This window comes from Oreochromis aureus, linkage group 19 (genome assembly GCF_013358895.1).
Source record: "Oreochromis aureus strain Israel breed Guangdong linkage group 19, ZZ_aureus, whole genome shotgun sequence".
Classification (NCBI taxonomy): Eukaryota; Metazoa; Chordata; class Actinopteri; order Cichliformes; family Cichlidae; genus Oreochromis; species Oreochromis aureus.
This window is the reverse complement of record NC_052960.1, coordinates 17456036-17476700: the sequence shown is the minus strand read 5'-3', so window position 1 is coordinate 17476700 and position 20665 is coordinate 17456036. Positions and strand designations below refer to the sequence as shown.

Sequence of the window (20665 nt, the reverse complement as noted above, 5' to 3'; positions counted from 1 at the left end):
CTCTTTAATATGTAATTGATGTAGTGATAATTTTTATGTTATTGTTGTGGTTTATATTTGTTAATATTTTTTTAGTAATACACATGCTCAGCATATTCAAATAGACACAGGCACTAGGGATATCTCTCATGCTGCCATGTGTCTCTTTTAATCTCCCTTCTGAGGAACTCAGCAAAATATCTGCTCCTTGCAGTTTTGTGAATCTCCTGTTCTAACACATCCCTAACTGACTGACTTCAGTAGAGGCACAGTAGCATCAAAAGGGATCTTTGTACCTAAAAGTGTAACTGAAAGTCTCCTACGAACATCAATTAACAGCACACAGAAAGAGGAATGTAAATTTTTTGTCCCCCATCATTCTCACTCACAGGGGATCAGAAACATATTTCTGTGTTGTCTTGATGGATGCTCAATCGTCCAGGTAAGGAAATCCCAGAAAGTTGATTCTGGAGTCCAAGGAATGAGAAATAATATTTATTCTGATATTTCTTGCATGCTGGAGCTCATTTTCATGTTCTCATTTATAAAATATATAGATGAGCGTCAAAATAAAGGAAAAGCTTGAACTATTGAGTGGATCTGGTGGCTCTGTTATGCTGTGGTGGACATTTTTGCTGTAATGGTTTGTATCCACTTGTCCCCATAGTGGAAAGGGTCCCTAGAAATGATTCCAAACTTGATTTGAGTGATCACTTCTATCCTGTTATGAAGCATTTCAATTCCAATCAGAGTAATCTTTTCCAGGATGTTAATGAAAAAGCTAAATGATGTAAATTATAGTCTTAACCCAATGAATCGAAAATGTAATATTGTGCTATGACCCTCTCCACAGTGTGCAATCAGCTTTACTTTGTGTTATACAACACATTTTCCAGTCTGTGCTTGGTTAGTTCAAGATTTAATAGAAATTTGTTATGACTAAATATTGCAGTTACCTTGGTAACTAAGAATACATGTATCTCTTCTACATCCTTATCAACAATTGCATTTTTGCCTCTCTACACTACCACAGCAGATTTTAAATCAAACAGCCACGTTATAGCAGACTACTGAACAAGGGGTTTTTGTTTATTAAATTTAGCATTAAATATATGGAAATGGCAGCCATTTTTATCCATCTTCTTCCATTTTTTTTAATTAACTGACAAGTTGTTTCATAGGCAAATCTATCCCTTGTTATTTCATGACAAACAAAGCAGACATAATAAATGGAGTTGATCCAAAGTGTTGAATTTGTACTTTATAGCTTAAATGTGACATAAAAAAAAAACGAAGAAAAAAATGATTTACATAGAAGAAATGCACTGGCCAGTTTAACAACAACAAAGTCCTGAAAGAGCATATGTCCTGAAAAACATAAGTGCATGATGACAGAGTTATTTCAATGGTTGAGAAAAGCAACTTCTTCTACATCATCAACATCTAACCCAATAAAGAGCATTCTCATGGCACGTAACTATGTATGCCACACCTTTTGATCCTTGTCCTCATTTTGACAGTGGAATGAGATGTTTGTGGTACAGGTAGTAGTTTGAGGCTTTCAAGTGAATCTGCAGAACATTTAACATAATACTTAAGTATAAAAATCAGAAGACTGTGAAACAGATTAGTGAGAGAGATGAGTGTTTCTATCACTGACTGTTGTTCTCAGTGAACTTTCAGTTAATTCCCTTTAATACACAGCACCCCTCCTCTCAACTGTCAGTTACTGTAAACATCTCATAACATCTCCACTTCTTTTGACATACTTATTCAGTTTGGCTTCATTACACTAACTCACTCATCACTGATGATTTGAAGCAGATATTTTAGACACTGCTGCAAATAGCCAAATATGGTGTTACGTAAGAAACCCAGAAAAATAAGCATGAAAGGGCAAAAAATAAATAAATAAATGAATAAAAGCAGTCAGCTCTTAAGTGATGTGGTATTATTCTTTTTTTATGGTTAAAATGAACTATTTCAATAAAAGGCCTTCTCAGATAGCAGTGCTAACGTGGCCATTACATTTTGATTTGATTGAATATTGGATTTGCCTTCCAGCTACGCAAAGCAACAGCACACAGTCAAATATTTTTTAGCATAAGCAGGAGTAATAATTACTTTATTATGAACGTTAGATTTATATCGCAGTTACTTTTCATGCTACAACGACTGATCTGGCATATGGCAAAAAAAAATAACCTCTTAACATTTTGGGCCGCTAAACATCTTGTCTTCTACACTTAAGCCAAGGATTTATCACCAGCACAACCAAGGACACGAGGGATGGGTTCTTATGTAAACACACAACCAAAATCCAAAATACGTTCATATTCATCCTTGACATTTTAGATGTTAGAGGTGGACAGATGGATCCCCCCTAACAACCATCAAACACCGGCTCATTAATTCATAGCTTCTTTTATCTAAATTAATTCTAATCCTTTCTTTAAAAATGAAAAAAAAATGTTGCTCTACTGAGAAACAGATGAAATCTTTTTAGGTTTATTTCTGTAATGCCTGTTTAAAAGTTCACAATAGGAAGTGAGTGAGTTTTACAGAGAAAGACATGAATTATTTTTAGAACTGCTGAAAATGTAAATGAAAATTGATATCTGCCCGTGAAATAGGATGGATTGGAGTTAGTTTAACACAGCATAAGGTGAAAAGAGGAAGACAAAAATGCTCGACTGAACTATTTCACATCTTACATCTCAGTGTTTACAGAAAGCCACAGTGTTGAAAAGAGTAACAGTGCTGTGAAAAAAGTATTTCCTGCTTTCTTTTTCTTTTTTTTTCTTTGTATATTTCTCACACTTACATGTTTCTGAACATTTAATACATTTTTACAAATCTGAATATTAGAAAAATGCAGTCTTTAAAACATAATATCATGTATTAGGGCAAATGAATGATCTTTGTCTAATGTCGACATTTCTTTAAAGATCTTGCGAGTGTGAGGGGACAAAGAGTTTTAAACAGCTCTATATATGCTCTAAGAAAAAAGTATATACAGTATTGATGTAATGTTATAAGCTAACCAGATGCTTTCTTGTCAGTAATACAGAATCCAGTATGAATTTTTCATGTAAGATCATACTGGAAGAGATGGAATAAGTTCTAACTAGTGCCACAGTATTAAATTCATGGCATCAAATAGGACTGATTTCTGCTAATAACACCAACTGTATGGATAACATCCGACGCGAGTCTTAGTGATGACTGTTTGTGCAACCACTTTTTGACTTAGTATTTTGAAGTTACATTTAGTGAGTTAATGATTTTAAAATCTAGCAGTAAGCAAATACCCATAATGAGAGCACTTGATGCAAAATGAAAACTCCCAAAATGAAAAACAACGTTTGTTCCATCCTGTTTTACAGTTAAACATCCACAGATGTGGATTTTTTTACCACCACAAACAAAACCATTAACTCTTTCAGTGTAAAAGCAAAATCGTGGCTTAAAGAAGGTCTTTTGTTGTTCTCAACTGCTGTTCTTAGACGTTTGCATCTATTTGTGTTAGTCCCTGTGGATCCGAGAGCGGTTAAAAAAAGGCAGCAACGTTTAGTTTGATGACATCACTTTAAAAAATTGTATATGTCAGCATCGGCCCTTTTTACACACAATTCTAAAAAGTCATGTAAAACAGTTTTATGCACGTTAGCCTCACAAATGACCTTTGTCCACTAAATCGAAATGCCTAAGATAAATCTCTAATTAATTCCCCCTTTTTGCTCACCCCTCAGTTACCTAGTAACAAAAATCCAGGGATTAAATGTAACCACCATCGTCAGAATGGAAGGATGATAATGAAGTATGTTTTGAGTTTCCACTGGGTCACAGAGATCATTGATAAGGTTGGTAAGCTTCACTTAATCCAGGAAATTGCCAGGAAAATGTGTGGGCTATATAATGGGATGGATTAGACTAGAAGGTCTCACTGTAAGTAAGTTCTGTACAGAGGCACGGTGAAGGGGACACTTTCTCTCAGCATGGTAATACTCTGTCTCTATACTTTTGATTTAACTTTATAGTTCTTTATTTTCATTTACCACTTTCTCTGTATTTGTTTCTATATTTTCAGATAATTGCTACAACCGCCATGGGCTCACTGAAATCACCTGGACTGTCCCTTCTGCTGCTGTCTTTTCTTCTTTACATAGCTGATTCCTATCCCAACATTGATTTATCAAACAGTAAGAATTGTTTATGATGTAAATACTATTTTAAGTTCATCCAGTGTTTTATAATTGGATTTGAAATTAGATGTAAATGATCTGAGTCTTATGAAAGTCACAGCTCCAGAGTTCAACGAATTGGCGCAAAATTCTGTTCTAAATTTCTTATCACAGAGATTTTAATCTCAGTGTTCAAATGCTGGCACAATATTGCAAACCGTGCAGTTTGGGGTTTTTTTAGCAATGGTTCCCTTTTCTAAACCACCTTCTCTAGTGGGCTGTGAAGAATGCACGTTGAGAAAGAACAATCTTTTCTCAAGGGATCGTCCGGTTTACCAGTGCATGGGCTGCTGCTTCTCCAGAGCATACCCAACACCTCTCAGAGCCATGAAGACAATGAATATCCCAAAAAACATCACGTCAGAGGCGACGTGCTGCGTCGCAAGGCACAGCTACGAGGTAGAGGCACAAACACATGACAATGTCAGGCAGATATTTAACTTTTCTATGAATTTGTGACTTTTTAGCCTAATTTATGTTGGTGTCAGTAAAATTTTAGTAAAACAAATCTTGGAGTTGGATGCTATCGAATAGTTAGGATGTATATTACATGTAAGCACTTTTTCTGAGTGACTGATTGTGTTATTCATTTATTTTTATTTTAGGGGATCTTATCTAAATTTTAAAGGGTTCTTTTTCTTTCATGTTTGCTGCTTTACACTCACACTCCACTCTAATTCACAAGAAAATATTGCCCTATTTATAGTCTTATAATGAACATTGCTCTATTGGAAAAAAATGCACATAAGCTTCCCATATGGTTTTTATTTCAGTTTAAAACACTACTAAGACTATAGAGCATAATAGCATGACAGAACGGTTTAGTGTTATGCCATTTTTGTGTTAATATTCACCCTTTTTTTCCCCTCCTTAATCATCTGTTCCTTTTACAGATCGAGATAGCTGGCATTAAGGTGAGAAACCATACAGACTGCCATTGCAGCACCTGTTACTTTCATAAGATATGACAGATGGGGACTGGGGACCGTTCTGCATCCTTCGGCTTGGCAACACGTTGTGTTTCTTTTAATACGCACACGCTTTACTCTGTTTTAAAATGCATGTGTTTGTGTTTCCTGAATATATTTCACAGTAATTCTGTGGCTGTGATGTGTCATTAACCTACATTTTTTGCCTTATTTGTATTTGAAAAATCGTGGATTTGAAAAACGATTAAAATGTGCAACAAGAGCTTGGAATAACGAGTGAGTCTTATTTTTAAATTTATGCAGAATGATTTGTCACAAGGAGGTTTTCATGAGTGTTTCTTTGGAGAAAGGTGTATTCTTACACAAACTGCACCTCACTAAAAAGTGAGAACTGACTTTCTGGTTGATACAGTCTAATGTCAGTAAGCAGACAGAATTTTCAGGAACTAACAGCCAAAATGTGCTTTAATGGCAAATAAATGATAGAAATAAAGCTGAATTTTAAGTCAGCGTAGGAAAGAAAGAAGTCATTAGAGTGATGATTTAACCACTTCAGTTTCATGACACTTGGTTGAGCTCAGACACCTAATAAAGATGTCATTTTTAATACTAAACGCTCATTTAAAGAGAGCTTTTAGGATGTGTGGCGATGTAGCGTAACTTCATCTTTTTACGTTTGTTGAGGGAAATGAAAAACCTTTAATGTGAAGGGTTTTCTAACATATATTCCTGGAGGTGCTAGCAAATCAACCTATCTGATATATTTTTTCAAATGTTTTATGACATTATGATAAAACACAATCATAATGAAAACACTTCATTCTTCACTTAGATTAACATGTTACAGTAACATCAGTGGTTTTTGTATTTTTCTTTTCTGGCTTGCCCCTCATTCAAAGCACCTCATCCCACACCCAAGACTTTTTCACCAATAAAAAAAGAATTCATGTTGAATTTCCCAGAAATAAAGGTGTGTATCATCTGCTCAGTAGCATCAGATATCTCTTTCTTCTTTATTTATTATAAAGAAAAAAAAACATACTCATCCACTTTAGCTTAGTTGGCCATGTCCCAGCTGAACTGGCTCCAGCTTGATAACCACTGAGTTCCATGTTTCCTGCTGGTCCAGGTAACCAACTAGAGCACCGAGTCTGTTTGTTAATGTTAGAATAGGTTTATTCTGATGTGCTGGTCTGAGCACGGGTGCAGGTAGAAGAGTTCAGTTTGAATTCAAATGCTCATTTGGTGTAACATGAATTGTGGATTTATGAAATATACCCTGGTATCCTTTTTTCCCTCGGGCTGACACAGAGCTCTGTACCTCGAGTATTAATCTGATTTACCTCTAACATCTGGCCTGCTGGAGTGACTCTGAGCATGTGACACTGAATCAGGCCTTTTTCTGCAGCAGACCCAGGGGCACATTCTCAGGATTCATACCTGGAAGCTACATAAGGATTGCGTGGGGACACTGGGAGTAGACTAAAATCATTTTGCACACAGATTTGTGTTATTTTAGGAGATGGCTGGTTCACGCCTCGGTGTCACAGCCTGTGTGCGGTATCTTTTTATGTCTTGTACCCTACTATGCAGTGTTGATGGTAACCACATCAATCACTCTGAGGTTAGCTCGTCAGCATATATGTGACCCACAGCTCGTGTGCACAGTGTGATTTTATGCGTAAGGTTGTGGATGCTTTGTTGACATCGGGGTTATGTTGAGCTTATAACAGTACACGCTCCCCTCCCCCTGCGTGCGCGTGCGTGTGCAAGTCTGTCAGCGTAACATCTGTGCGTACGCGGTCGTGATTGTTGTGAAGATGGCGGAGGGGGAGACAGAGAAGGAATATGATACACGGAAAGCTATCGAGGAGCTACGAGAGCGGTTCCAAGCGTTGACCACAGCTTTGAAAGAAAGTTCTCAGTCTCCGTTGGAAGCCTCCTTGCATTTCTGCCAGGAGTTTTGCCAGGTTAGCTCGTTATCCTGCTGCTCATCCCGGGCTGCCTGCAGCCCCTCTGGTTTCCTGGCCGAGGATGCGCGTCTACGTTTGCTATAACAATGTAGCTAAGGGGGTTAGCAGCCTAGCTAGCTCTCTGGCATTTCAAGATGGGGAAAAAACCTCCTCAGTGTTTTCCCCGAGTTTTACCAGTGATGTTCGTATGCGGCATGCACTTATTTGCAAAGTCTGACCATCCACGCGGCGAGAAGCCACGCCATCGCGTGCCCGCGCTGCATTAATTACACGTATTTTCCAGGCCAGATAGCTAATAGCAAATGAATGTTGCTAGCTGGTATGCAGGGTCCCCCTGTCTGTGCAGTGGTCATGCTGTGCAAAAACGGATAGCTGTGTTAGCGAGATTTTCCTGAGCGGTTGCATTCATGTGCACCGCTATTTATACTTGTTAAAGGTAATAAAAAAACACAGTGTAAGCGCTGCAAGACTGCACCCATGCTTGTGGGGATTTTAGCTTGGTGTGTATTTAGGTTACTTTTTGTGAAGCTGCTTTTTTTTTTTTTTTTTTTTTTTTTTGTACGGAAAGGGCAGTGATTTTTTCCCCCAGTGTGCTAGCCCGGGCCTTTTGCACTAATTAATCCAGCTAACCACATCAGCGCATATGTTTATTTCAACGCTGTTACCTGTGCCAGCACAAGATGTTCAACTGATGTCATTGTAAAAGCAACCGATTAGCCTGCAGCTGGCTGAGCAGTGATTTGAAGGAGAAAGTGTTCCAGTGGTCACCGACTCCAATATCCGTCTCATTAATTAGCCATGACCACATAGATGCACGTTATGCGATTTCTCCATTTCCCTGCGATGCAACGTAGATTATCTTCATGGCACCAAATTGGTGTGAGATTGCAAATTTGCTCCTGTGCCTCTCTAACCGGCTCCGAAGAATTCATTCAACTTAAAAGTTATGTGAGAGGGAAAAAAAGGGAGAGTCTGGGACTGTGTGCTGCGCTGAATGCACTTTTAGTGGGGGCAGGAATGTATTTAAAAGCGTGTAGCTGCAGGGATAATACACTCACTGAGCATGATAAGCGTTTTTATGCGAGTGGTGTGTTAAAAAAATAAAGTTTTATGGGTTAAATTTAGGTTTTAGATTTGCTGAGTCGTATAAAAAAGGATAAAAAAAATACTTTTTTTTTGCACACACTAGATTATTTTTAATGGCTTAGGATACTACTCCTTAACTTAATTGTGTCATAAGTATGTCATGACATTAAACATAACATTTAATATTGATTGTCCTGATGGCATGGCTTTTTGTCTTATTAAAGATAGCTGTCTCTTAAATTTAAGCGATAATCACAAATCTGAAGCTTAATTTACACTGATAGCAGCAAGTTTTACATTATTGAAAGCGGTTCCCGTAAAGAGGAATGAGCAAATTTTTGTCTCAACGTTCTTATTGGGTTCCCAACATATTTCTTTACCAGTAAAGCCACATTTCTCTGGCTTTTTTCATCTTTATTAGATAGTCTTTCAGTGAAGTGGAGACACAAAAGCAGGAAGTTAAAAAATGATACTGTGGTTCTTATATCCATCACCCCGAGAGTTTCAGATTGACATAAAAGAAGCCTAAAACAGATAATATTCCACACAACTTTTTGACTATTTGTGCACAGAAGCTAAAATTTAACACTTGTAAGTTGTCATTCAGTGCCCTATTTTGACTGAAGTCTTTCTTTTCTTTTCTAAGGTCTTGGTGGAACATGCCAGTCGTTGGAAAACAGATGAAGATCCACTGCCCTTGCTGGAGGTTTACACCGTGGCCATCCTCAGCTTTGCTAAGGCTGCCTCCTGTCTCTCCTCCGAATGTGAAAACGTGCCACTCCTACTTGAAAAGTTGTCACTGTGAGTAGAAAATGAATTCAGTGTCAGTGCAAATGTGTGATAGATATTAATAACATAAACACAAGAGTGCATTAAGTCCAAAGATTAAAGTGGTGATGAGTAGTTCCAGTTCTACTGGCTTGTTTTAAGAGAGAATTTAATCCCTTTGGGTATTTGGAAAGAAGAATAATATGTGACAGTAAAAATAAACAAAACACACCCAAATCTCAGAGGAAACCTACATGAAAAGTTTTCAAATACTCTATAAACAGTCTACAGGAGCCACTTAGCTATTTGTAGGGTGTGCTCTTATGAAAACAAAGTCCCTGAGGCTGTAATGCAGAGTGGAAGTGGAGGGGATCTCTCAGGGAGCGACAGATTTGGGATGAACTACATGGGAGGATGCAGCATGTACGCAAAATGAAGTCAGAGACAATAGTTATCAACACCAAGAATTTACATTAATTCTTACTCTTAAGATGTGTTTGAATAACCCAGAACACATCATTATGCCTCTGGAGTTAACAGACGTACCGATGCGTCCAAATCACGCTACCGATTTCCGATGATCTAGCTGCAAGACAAAGCCTCCGTTTCAACTTGTGTCTAAAGTGTGGATTTCAAACTATACACCAGTCTTTAATCCTAACAGTACAGTTCTGTGGATTTTATTGACAGTCTGATGCATATAAGTCCCACACCATAAAAATAGATTGAAGCCAGTAAAATAACCATGCCTATGTCGTCTATGTTGTGAACACATCTTACTATGAATAACACAGAAGCTTTTTAGATATTCTATGATGTGGTAATGATACCATTAAAGTACGTAAAATAATAAATACAAAAGAAAAGATATTATGAATCACGTTTAGTGAAGAGTTTATATTTTCATCAGTTGTACATATTAACCGGCATCTGTGTGTGGACAGCAGAGAAAGAATTTCATTGCACAGAGAAATGCTTTTCTTTGTACACATGACAATAACTGCTTTGAATTTGAATTGAATTGAATCTCAAAGCTATTTGGGATATAGGTATTTGTTTTAGTTTGATATTGCAAAGCACTGTTTGCCTGCAATGGCTGTTGCAGGCAAACAGCAAAGGGTTGAGGTAAGGACATATGATGACTTAGCTCACAGCTAAACTCAACTGCACTGATGAATTTGCACAGGGATCAGGACATTCAGCAGTATACTATAAAGGCCTATTGCCACCTTTTCTTGTAATTGTAAATGCTTTTTGACCACAAAGTGGGCGGCCACTAACTCACTTGACCCAATTAGTCATGTTTCTCAAGTAATGATCAGTGCCTAATTATTGGTAATAGGCAGTTGTGGGTTGTGCATTTTACCTGTGTGGAAAGGTGCAGAAAAAAGCATTCAATTCACAGGATTCACTGAATCTGTCTTCCTGAATGCCATGTCCAGGCTAATGTTTGACATTAGTGACCCATTGGTCCTACTTTATTTTAGGTGAATTAGCATATAATTCACCCTAAAGTGATCTCCAACTACTCTCACAATAAGAGATAATACATTTTGGTTTCTCTAAACAACAATGATTTCATAATTACCCTTCCAGCAAACCCAAAAGTGACCTGACACCAGTGTTTACAAGTGGCAACCCAAATAAGATAGGATAATACTGTGTGACAGCAGGAAACATCTAGAGAACTGAAATGTTAGCAAATAAAAACAAACACTGGAATCAGAATGTAAATATATCAATATTGGACCATATATTATGCCCATAAAGGACATTACAAAAATGCAATTCACTATTGTCTCTAATAATGAAAAAAATAGTTTGAGTTGATGATATGGAGCTAAACAAAAAATGAACTGCAGCAAATGTTTTAAAACTCAATATGCACACCTGTGAGTCAAACGAGTTTATATAAATTGCGGTATAGTACAGCAATTTAAGGGACAGGAGAAATCAACCAGATTAACTTGCAGTCTGTTGCTGATTTTGTATCATGCATGATGCAGTAAGGAAGTAAAATAACAAAAATAACACCATGCGTGCACACACAGACATATCTTCTAAATGTTAAGCAGAGCAATGCAACCAGTGAAAGGTTTTAGTTGCACTTGACAGATTTTTGTTTGCATGCGCGACCAAGAGGTGCATTCCCGTGCCCTAATATCCACTCGGTTGGAAATCTGACAGTTACCCTAAGGTCTCAGTTGAACTGTCTGGTGAACACAGCAATGAAGGCATGAAGGAACATCTCCCCCTTCAGTACTAAGCCAGGAAAATGACCCTCAACCCATCTTATATGCTCTTTCCAGAGCTAATTCTCATCTGGTCACTGTCTTTGCACTCCAAGGTTTAAATACAACTACCACAGGAACTCCTTTGTTCCTTTAGTTGCAACATTTTTGTTAATATGAACAACATGACTGCATGAATGGTATTAATATGTTTCTTTGTACAAGCAGCTGCGCAGTAAAATTAAAAATGTTCCTCCGCTTTATATTTGCAAAATGCCAAACTGACTTTACACTCACACCCTGCAAATAGCTATTCTTGTATGGTTATCCCCATTTTATGGATTGTGTGCACATCCTTGACCTAAATCTGGCTTTAACAAATTGCTGTGTTGGATTCACAGGAGCTGTGCAGAGCTGCTGCTCTTATTGCCCCAGCATGTCCCTGGTGCCTTATGGGAGGAGTTCCAGTCCTCCATGAAGGTCAGTATCCGCAGAGCTACTTGTAGATACTTTTCTTATCGTTTTTTCTTATCGTTTCAGTGATAAGCAATGAGAAGTCACTTAGTTATTAGAAAACATTTGGTTTAGCTTACATATAGCATATGTAAAATAACATATGGTAAAATACTGCACTGAGGATTTATTCTATGTGTAAAGAATACATATATCACTTCAATAATTGACTATGGTAACATCGCCATAGCAAATATTTCAGGCAAGGCATGAAATTTTAAAGCACGACTGACTGAAGTTTTAGTAATTTAATTATTACATAGTTGTGCGTCTTCTGTTACAGTTGGCACACGGCCTTTTGCAAGAAAGTGGGAGCACACAGCTCTGCCTGCTCTCAGTACTGGCACAGCAGGACGGCGTCTGGGCCAACACCACATTAAGCAGCATCCTGTCCAATCAAATTCCTCAAACTGAGCAAGGTTAGTCTACTTTTTTTGACGTCTAGGCTTGCCAACGCACCGCACTGACTTTTACAGCTGTAATTCTAGGAAATAGTTGTCGTTGTGTATAATAGTAAACTTTCTGACTGAATTCTCTCTCATGACCAGTTTCTCAACTTTCTTCTTTCTCCTCCTCAGTCCATGAATTTCTTGAGCTCGAAGGTCCCACGCTTCTCAACATGCGGATAAAACATCTTATCAAAGTGGACAGTATTGATAAAGCAGCTGTCCTTGCAAAGATGTGCTCAGAGTATCCGGGATATGAAGGAAAAGGGAACTTCAAACAGACCTATTTGCTTTGCATTTGTATGACAAAAAGTCAGGAACAGCTAATGGAAGAGGTATGAAAACGACACAGTTTGGCTGAGAATTGTTTTACTTGATTAAAAATTGAAACAATTGACTAGTTTAGTAATATTTCAGCAGGGTTTGTGGCCACTTTTTAGAGCCCTCATACTATGGTATTGTTATTAAAACCGCATTTGTTGTTAGATACTTTTTTGAAACAGACAAATGGACTGTGCCTTTCTTAAACTGTACTGAAGTCGAATCAGTCAAATTGACCCTTTGTTTGTTTAGAAGTTTCCTGATATCTGAAATTGACTGATACTGCAACTGGATTTCATTTGAACTGATTTTTTAGTTGATTTGTTTTCTCTAATAGATTGCATCAATAGACTGTAAGGATGCCCTTGAAATGATCTGCAACCTGGAGTCTGAGGGAGATGAGAAAGGAGCTCTCTGCATGTGTACTTCCTTTCTCAAAAGACAGCTTCTTCAAGGAGATGTTTACTGTGCCTGGTAAGAGTTGCTATATATTTCAGACATTTGCAAAGAACAAAGAGTTGCACAGTGGATTGAACAGTAGACTAAACATGCATGCTTTATGTCATGAGTGCAATTCTCTTTATTGTTAATCATTGTTATAGATGCAGTTTATAGATTGGCCAAATGTGAATAAATGAATGATGCTATAAAGTATAAATTCAACATATTGGTTCCATCAGTGCAGACACAGCCTATTTCGTGTAAAAGTTTACACACTCTTTCAGTTCAAAACCTTGAACAGTTCCATTTGTGAACTTTTTCAGGGAACTGACTTTGTTCTGGAGTAAACTGCTCATGCGATTAGAGTCGTCTGCCGATTCCTTTCTGAGCCGCAGCAAAGAGATGGCTCTTCTCTGCAGAAGTGTCTGTCACATTCTGTTTCTCATCAAAGTAATCCAAAACGAGGTAAGGAAAATAGTCTATGCATTTCCCGTTAATGCAAGAACAGACATAGACATATAAGGCTTTAAAATAAAATCGTTGGCCTTTATGTTTTTCTATTTTCATAGGTTGGGGAGGTGGGGCTTCCAGTGTGCGTAGAAATGTGCATTCAAGCTCTGAAAATGACCTCCAGTGACCATAAAGATAGCAAGTCTACCATCTGCAAGACTATTTCCTGCCTCTTGCCAACTGATCTAGAAGTTAAGCGTGCATGCCAGCTCACAGAGTTCCTACTCCAGCCTACGGTTGACTCATATTATGCTGTGGAATCACTGTACAATGAACCTGACCAAAAACCTGAGGAGGACGGGAGTCTACCAGTGCCCAATTCTTTACGCTGCGAGTTACTGCTGGCCTTGAAGACACAGTGGCCTTTTGATCCGGAGTTCTGGGACTGGAAAACATTGAAACGCAACTGCTTGGCACTGATGGGCGAGGAGGCAGCTATTGTGTCTTCTATTGACACACTCAATGACACAGATGAACAGGAGGTGGAAAGTGCACTTGGCAAACTCCCTGAATACAAAGACCTGGAGGATTTCCTGCTAACCACTACAAATGAACTCAATGAAATCACAGATGAAAGAGAAAAAAACAGAGAGGCTAAAAAACTGCGGGAGCAGGGTTTTGTGTCTGCCCGATTCAGAAATTGGCGAGCTTACATGCAGTATTGTGTTTTGTGTGACAAGGAGTTCTTAGGTCACAGAATTGTTCGTCACGCTCAGAAGCATTTCAAAGACGGAATGTATCTTTGTCCAATATGCGCTGACAGTTTTGAAACTAGGGAGATTTTAGAACCACACGTAGCAACGCATGTAAAGCAATCTTGCAAAGAGAGATTAGCTGCAATGAAAGCTGCAAGAAAAGTAACCAAACCACCTCAGTCCCCTAAAAGTCCATCAAAACTTTCAAAAGTTGCTGCCAAGACAAACACTAGTCCTGTTAAAATTGAATCTCAAATTGGACAACAGCTGGGACCCCCTGTTAAGATAGAACAAACTACATCTGACACACAGATAAGCCAAGACTGTTTCTGCCCTGTGAAAAACTGCACTAAAGCTTTCAAGTTTTTCCGTAACCTCATGGCTCATGTCAGATCTCACAAGAATGACGAAGAGGCCATGAGGTTTTTAGAAATACAAAAGCAGAAAGTGGTTTGCCAGTACTGCAGGAGGCAGTTTGTTAATGTCAGACACCTCAATGATCACCTGCAGATGCACTGTGGCACCCGACCATATATCTGCATACAGCTGAATTGCAAGGCCAGCTTTAATTCGAATTCGGAGCTCCTCATGCATAGAAAAATACACCCAGAATTTAAGGCCCAGTGCATGTTTCCAAACTGTGGCGAAGTTTTCAGCGAGGCCTACCTGCTGTATGATCATGAGGCTCAGCATTACCTTACCTACACCTGCCAAACGGACAACTGTGGAAAAATCTTCTACTCACAGTCTCAGTTCTTGTCTCACCAAGAGAATCACAACAGTGATGCAGCGAACAGTTTTAACGTCGCAAATCAGCTCCCCCCGTCCGATGCAAAAGTGCAGCCACCACCACCACCAGAGAGCACCCCAAGCCAACAAGACACATGTTCTGCTGCTGTATGCTTTGAAGGGATTAATACAGATATACATATGAAGGAAGCATCAGATGCCAGTGCATCACCATGCACATCGCCAGCCCCCGGTCCCCTGAAAGTGAAACACTCAGTCGAAAATATGCTGAATTCAATTGGACATCCTGAAATAAAAGAACCAGAGAAATGCTACACTCCACTGACCAATCCCACTCCTGCACCAGTTGATGCCACTCAACCACCACAAGCTCCACATGCCCACCAAAATGTGGCTGTGCAAGGTACTGTTCCTCCAGTGTATCCTGTCCCAAATAATACAGATCCTTTGCCAGGTCAACAGGAAGTAACTGTCAGTGGGACTAATAATGTACCAGGCAATGAGTTTCAGAAAGCAACTCCACAAATAATTTCTGCTGCTCAAATCAAGACAGAAATTCCTTGTTCGCTTCAAGGATATCCTACTAGCACACCTGCAGCTACTGCTGGAAGTGAAGAGAACCTGCATTGCTGCCCATTTAATGATTGCACAAGGGCATACAGTACAAACAAAAGTTTGTCTAGGCATGTGAAGAAGCAACACCCTGAGATATTCGAAGATTGGAAATTGGCAAAAAAATATAACAAAGTGGCCAAAATTACTGCAAAAAAGACACCCAGTGGACCAGCGTCACAAAGTCAACCTCAGAACCCAGGTGCCAAGCCTCCAAACCAGCCAGGAATACTATGCAACAAACCTGGGATGCAGCAGATGGATTACCTAATGGGATGCTCAAGCTCTCCTGCCCAGTGTTACCCTGGATCGATGGAGCCTGTGCCTATCACTCCAATGATAAACCCCACGGTGTACCCATCCTGGGGAAGCCCAAACAATTCCAGCGGAATGATGCAGTCAGACATGTCTCAGTCTTGGTCTTCACCTCCTATGAATAACTGCTATCCAGATGCCTTTAACATGAACGAGTACCCAGCCCGCAACTATCCTCACTGGCAGGCAGACCCCTATCAAGCCACATCGTCTCTCCCATCTGATAGAGATCACTCAGTAGCAGCTATGCACGCTCCCACTATGTCAAACGCTCCTTCAGATTCAAGTTTAATGTCTCAGTATGTGTCCAGTTCTCTGATGCTTGACAATGGAGGCCAAATGCATAATGGAGGACATCAGTATGGACTCATGCATCCTGAGGGTACAGGGGACAATGTAGATGTGAGAAAAAGCAATGCAAGTATGACAGGACAGCTGGATAATGGAAACAGTATCTCAACTATTGACAGCCTCCCTGACGGAAGCTACCACACACCATATGCTCAGAGTGAAAACTCTTGTCTCACTCAATGCTCATCAGTTGATATTCCAATGAAATGTTTAACCCCAGAGGCTCCAGCGCCAATAAAATCTACAAGTGAAATAACTGAGCCGGAGAGTATGGCACCTCACGGTTATGATCAGATAGACAACTCTGTGGATGGCATGCTCAGCCCACACAGCATCATTCACACTGATTTCCCTTATGATGAGGACTGTGCCAATGCCGACTGTGAGACAAACCCCTCAGATGAAAAGGCAAGTGAACCAGATGTGCAGAAAGGAAAACGCAGCAGGCTGAGCAAGCGTACCAAATGGCCTGCAATCATCAAGGATGGCAAGGTCATCTGCAGGAGATGTTTTAGAGAGTTTACAAGCACCAAATCTCTTGGTGGTCACCTGTCTAAACGCTCACAGTGCAGACCTTTAGATGAAATCGACCTGACAGCTGATCTCCCGACATCATTTCTTGATTTCCTCAATGACCCTCATGTCCCTGACACTAATGGAGCAATATACAACATGCCAAATGGTGACTTCTCACAGGAATCTTGTAGCTTGACCACTTTGACCTCGCCCGTGGTGTTGAAACAGGAGCCCCAGAATACGAATATCATGGACTATCCAAACTCCTTCTCAGTTTCCACTGAAATCCAGCAAGAGAAGGCAGTAGATTTGGCTAATCCAGCTCTTGATGTACCTTATCAGGAGGATCACCTGATGGAAATGTCACATGCCTTTCAAAGGTTGGATTTGATCGAGGCTGCTCAAGAGAAGATGCGGAGTGCAATGTCCTCAGAGCAAAGTGTTAGTCATTGTGATCCAGCCCCTGTTATCGAAAAAAGCAAAACACTGAGTAAAAGTGACGACAAGCCCACTGAAAAGATACCTAAACCTTTCAAATGTGACCAGGAGGATTGTGAGTACTCGTTCATGACAAAGGAAGCATTATTCAAACACTTGAGTAAAATGCACGATTATACTAATGAGATGATAGACGAACTAAAAAGAACGCCATCCAAACTGTCTCCATATCCTTGTCAGATCTGTCCAAAAACATTTACAAGAACGACAGGGTTGAGAATTCACTATGAAAAAGTCCATCGATTGTCAAAGGCAGAAATGCAGAAGCTTAGAATTAGTGCTAGAAATAGACGTGCATTTAGACTTAACAAAGCTGATGCAGTTATTAAACGTCCAAACACCGATGTCAGTAGCAGCCAGATAGCAAAGTCTGCACCTGTAACTCCTGCTATAAAACAGGAACCACTTGATGTTGCAATTGCACCTCAACCAGACGCTGCCAACAATCTAGACGTTCCTCAGATCACTCCAGAAGACGTGTCAAAGCAAAGCGTGACCTCTGAGGTATTGACTGTTACACGACTACCATCACCTCAAAACTACTTGACTGACAGGCCGTTTGAGGAAGTGGCACAACCTGCTCCTGAAAAAGCTCCAGAGGAACCTAAAGTGGCTGTTATTAACAACAGTCCAGAAATGACACTGAAATCCAGTTTGAAAGAGAAACTCAGTCCCGTTGGCAAAGCAAAAGTGCCGCAAGGAAAATTAGCCGTGAGCCCGAGCAAAGTGAAACAGCTAAAGTCTCCGCCTTCATCTCCTTCATCGTCTCCAGAAAAACCCAGCAGCTCCAAAAGCACACCAACAAAGGAGGAGAAAAAGGAGAAACTTCAGAAGAGGTTAAGCCTCAAAATGTTTGACGCAGACAATGCCTACAGTCCGTACAGACCTTATCGCTGTGTTCATGAGGGATGCACTGCAGCATTCACCATCCAGCACAATTTGATACTCCATTACAAGGCCATGCATCAGGCATCCCTGCCCCCTAACAAAACTGAAGGTGAAACTGAAGCTGAAAAGACCAGCGTTAATACCGGACAGGAGAGCGATCAGACCATAGAAAAAGATAATGAAGTCAGGTGTCAAGTGAAAAATTGCTCAAGGGTGTTCATGGGAATCACACGGCTGGTGCAACATTACCTCTTACTACACAAGTTCACCCGTGACAAAGCCACCGCCATGATGGCCAGTATGAGCATAGGAACTTTTAACTGTGACCGGCCAGAGTGTGCTCTCCCCTTCAGCTCTGTGGAAAAATACATTGAGCACATTAAGAATTACCACAAGGAAATCGCCATTTCTGAGAGCGGCTCCGTTGATCCAACTTTCCGGTGCGAGTACGATGGATGTGACCGAGTGTACACTACAAAGTCAAACCTGCTCCGTCACCTCATCAAAAAGCACGACTATATTTATGACCCCAAAATAAGTGATGGAAGAAGGACTAAATCGGTAGGGCTCTTCCCAGGGGTTAACAATGGCAAAGAGAACGTAGAAAGCAAATTCAGAGTGAAAAAGAAAAACACTAAAAAGAAAGATGGAAAGTCCATTGAACACTGGACTAGTTTTGGAAAGCCTACACTAAAATCTCACGAAGAAGCATCGGCCATGTGCACCAAGAAGTCCTCGCTGCAGTACCCATGCATGATCATAGGTTGTGATGCAGTGGAGTCTGCTGAAAGAAATATATTTAAGCATTACACCACACATGGCCTCACAGAGAGATACATTGAAGATCAGAGGAGCCAGTTCATTTTCTGCAAAAAATACTCACGCGCCAGATGCAAAGATGCAAACAAAGCAGAGGGCACGTCAGCTTCATCTTCTGAGGACATGGAGCCAGAAGAAGTTGAAAAGCCCAGTGACCAGAAAATTGATGAATCGGTAGAAAAAATTGTCCAAGAGGACAGCAAGCTGTCCAACGACGATAGTGCAGAATCTCAAGCTTCCACTGGGACAGAAGGAGGAATTAAAAGAGGCCGTCCCAGAAAACCTGCACATCCCACACCAGCTTGTCCGGAGAGGATACAAACCCTTAGGAACCGCACGACTGTTAACAGTTCAAGAGAGAACTCAAATCCTGGTACCCCTGCAGCCCAAGAACAACGTGATGACGGGGTTATGTCAGCGTCTTTCAAGCCGTTAGGACTTGAGGACTCCTTTCTTAAGTTCTTGGAAACCTCAGAGTCGACCAACTCTTCCAAACGCAAATTAAATGATAAATCTAGTGCTGAACTGCCTTCCAAAAGACAACACACTAACAAACAGAAATCTGCAACCAAAAGTAAAGCAGCTGATGAATTGAAAGGTTGTGAGAGTCTTGTAGACTTCAGAAACCCCCTCAATCTCCAATCAGTGAGTAATGTTAAGATAGTCATGGATAAAACATTATCAGATGGCGCTGATCTTTTGCTAAAGCAGCTACAAGACATGCGGCCCATAGTCATAATAAAAAAGTGGATTTATAGCGGATCATAACCCGATATTTTTTGTTTTCAGCTCAGTCTTACTCAGGATTTGAGAAGTTATGCTGCAGAATGGTTTGTTAATGCATCAAATTTCCAACTGTTAACAGTCATGGTCACACTAAATGAAAAAAAAAGGCCTATTTTGTACCTAATGAAATAACGTCTCGGATGATTTTAAGTATGTATGTTAGTTATAATAACCAGGTAATCTATAGGGCATAGATTTTAGAAACATGTTTGTATTTATGCTTAGTACTGAAGATGTTTTTTTTTTCTTTTGCTAAATGGAGACTTTTAAAGAAAACTATGTTTTTATATATCCCTATGGGATTTCAAGTTCTGTTTGTATTTATTTCATCCTTTTACAACACTAGTAGACCTATCTGTAATATTTACATGTCTTCCACAAAGTGTTCAATAAAATGTTACTGGTTCTTTTTATAACATACTGACTGCACACTTTCTATTGTTCTAACTTATATAGTTTACATTAGCTTTGTTTACGCACAATCCCGCTGTGAAATTATGCACATGATTCGGTTTTAAATGATATAATATATGGAAACTTGGAATATGGTGGGAAAAGGTTGTTGTGAGTAACTGAATAGATGTGGAAACTTTTCATATTTGTGGACACAAAGCTTCCCAAAGGAGCCTGGAAAATGTACAGTTTTTGAAACTTTTTCCATAAAGGGAATGCCAGCAATCTACACAACTAAAGTTGTAGACCTAATGTCAGTTTAAAACACCTTAAATTGGGCATACTGACATGAAAAATGTCAATAGTATAAATAAATCAGTGCATTAAAACATACTTACATATTAAAACATGTAGCTTGTTTCTTTCTCTCAAATTTTCCCCCTTCAGACTTCACAATTTCAACTTGCTCAGAAACTCAAAATTTTGAAACGATATGATGAAAATTGACGTAGCTCTGCTTGCTTTTCTTCTTTTTTTAATTGCAGAAATAAGCCTCCATAGTTCATGGAAAAGTACATTTTAACATAAAAAAAAATAATAT

General features: G+C 39.5%; 2 protein-coding genes across 2 annotated transcripts; both read left to right on the top strand.

Annotated features, from left to right (window-relative positions):
- Positions 1-3889: 3889 nt before the first annotated feature.
- On the top strand, positions 3890-5414 carry cga (glycoprotein hormones, alpha polypeptide). The gene is made up of 4 exons (XM_031758264.2): positions 3890-3980; positions 4070-4181; positions 4438-4622; positions 5117-5414. The coding sequence occupies exons 1-4, from the start codon at positions 3978-3980 to the stop codon at positions 5189-5191; spliced, it is 375 nt and encodes a 124-aa protein (XP_031614124.1). The 5' UTR covers positions 3890-3977; the 3' UTR covers positions 5192-5414.
- Positions 5415-6941: 1527 nt separating this feature from the next.
- On the top strand, positions 6942-20091 carry znf292a (zinc finger protein 292a). Its single transcript, XM_031758316.2, has 8 exons — positions 6942-7122; positions 8858-9012; positions 11612-11690; positions 12007-12142; positions 12302-12504; positions 12828-12964; positions 13255-13396; positions 13501-20091. The coding sequence occupies exons 1-8, from the start codon at positions 6973-6975 to the stop codon at positions 19651-19653; spliced, it is 7155 nt and encodes a 2384-aa protein (XP_031614176.1). The 5' UTR covers positions 6942-6972; the 3' UTR covers positions 19654-20091.
- Positions 20092-20665: the final 574 nt, after the last annotated feature.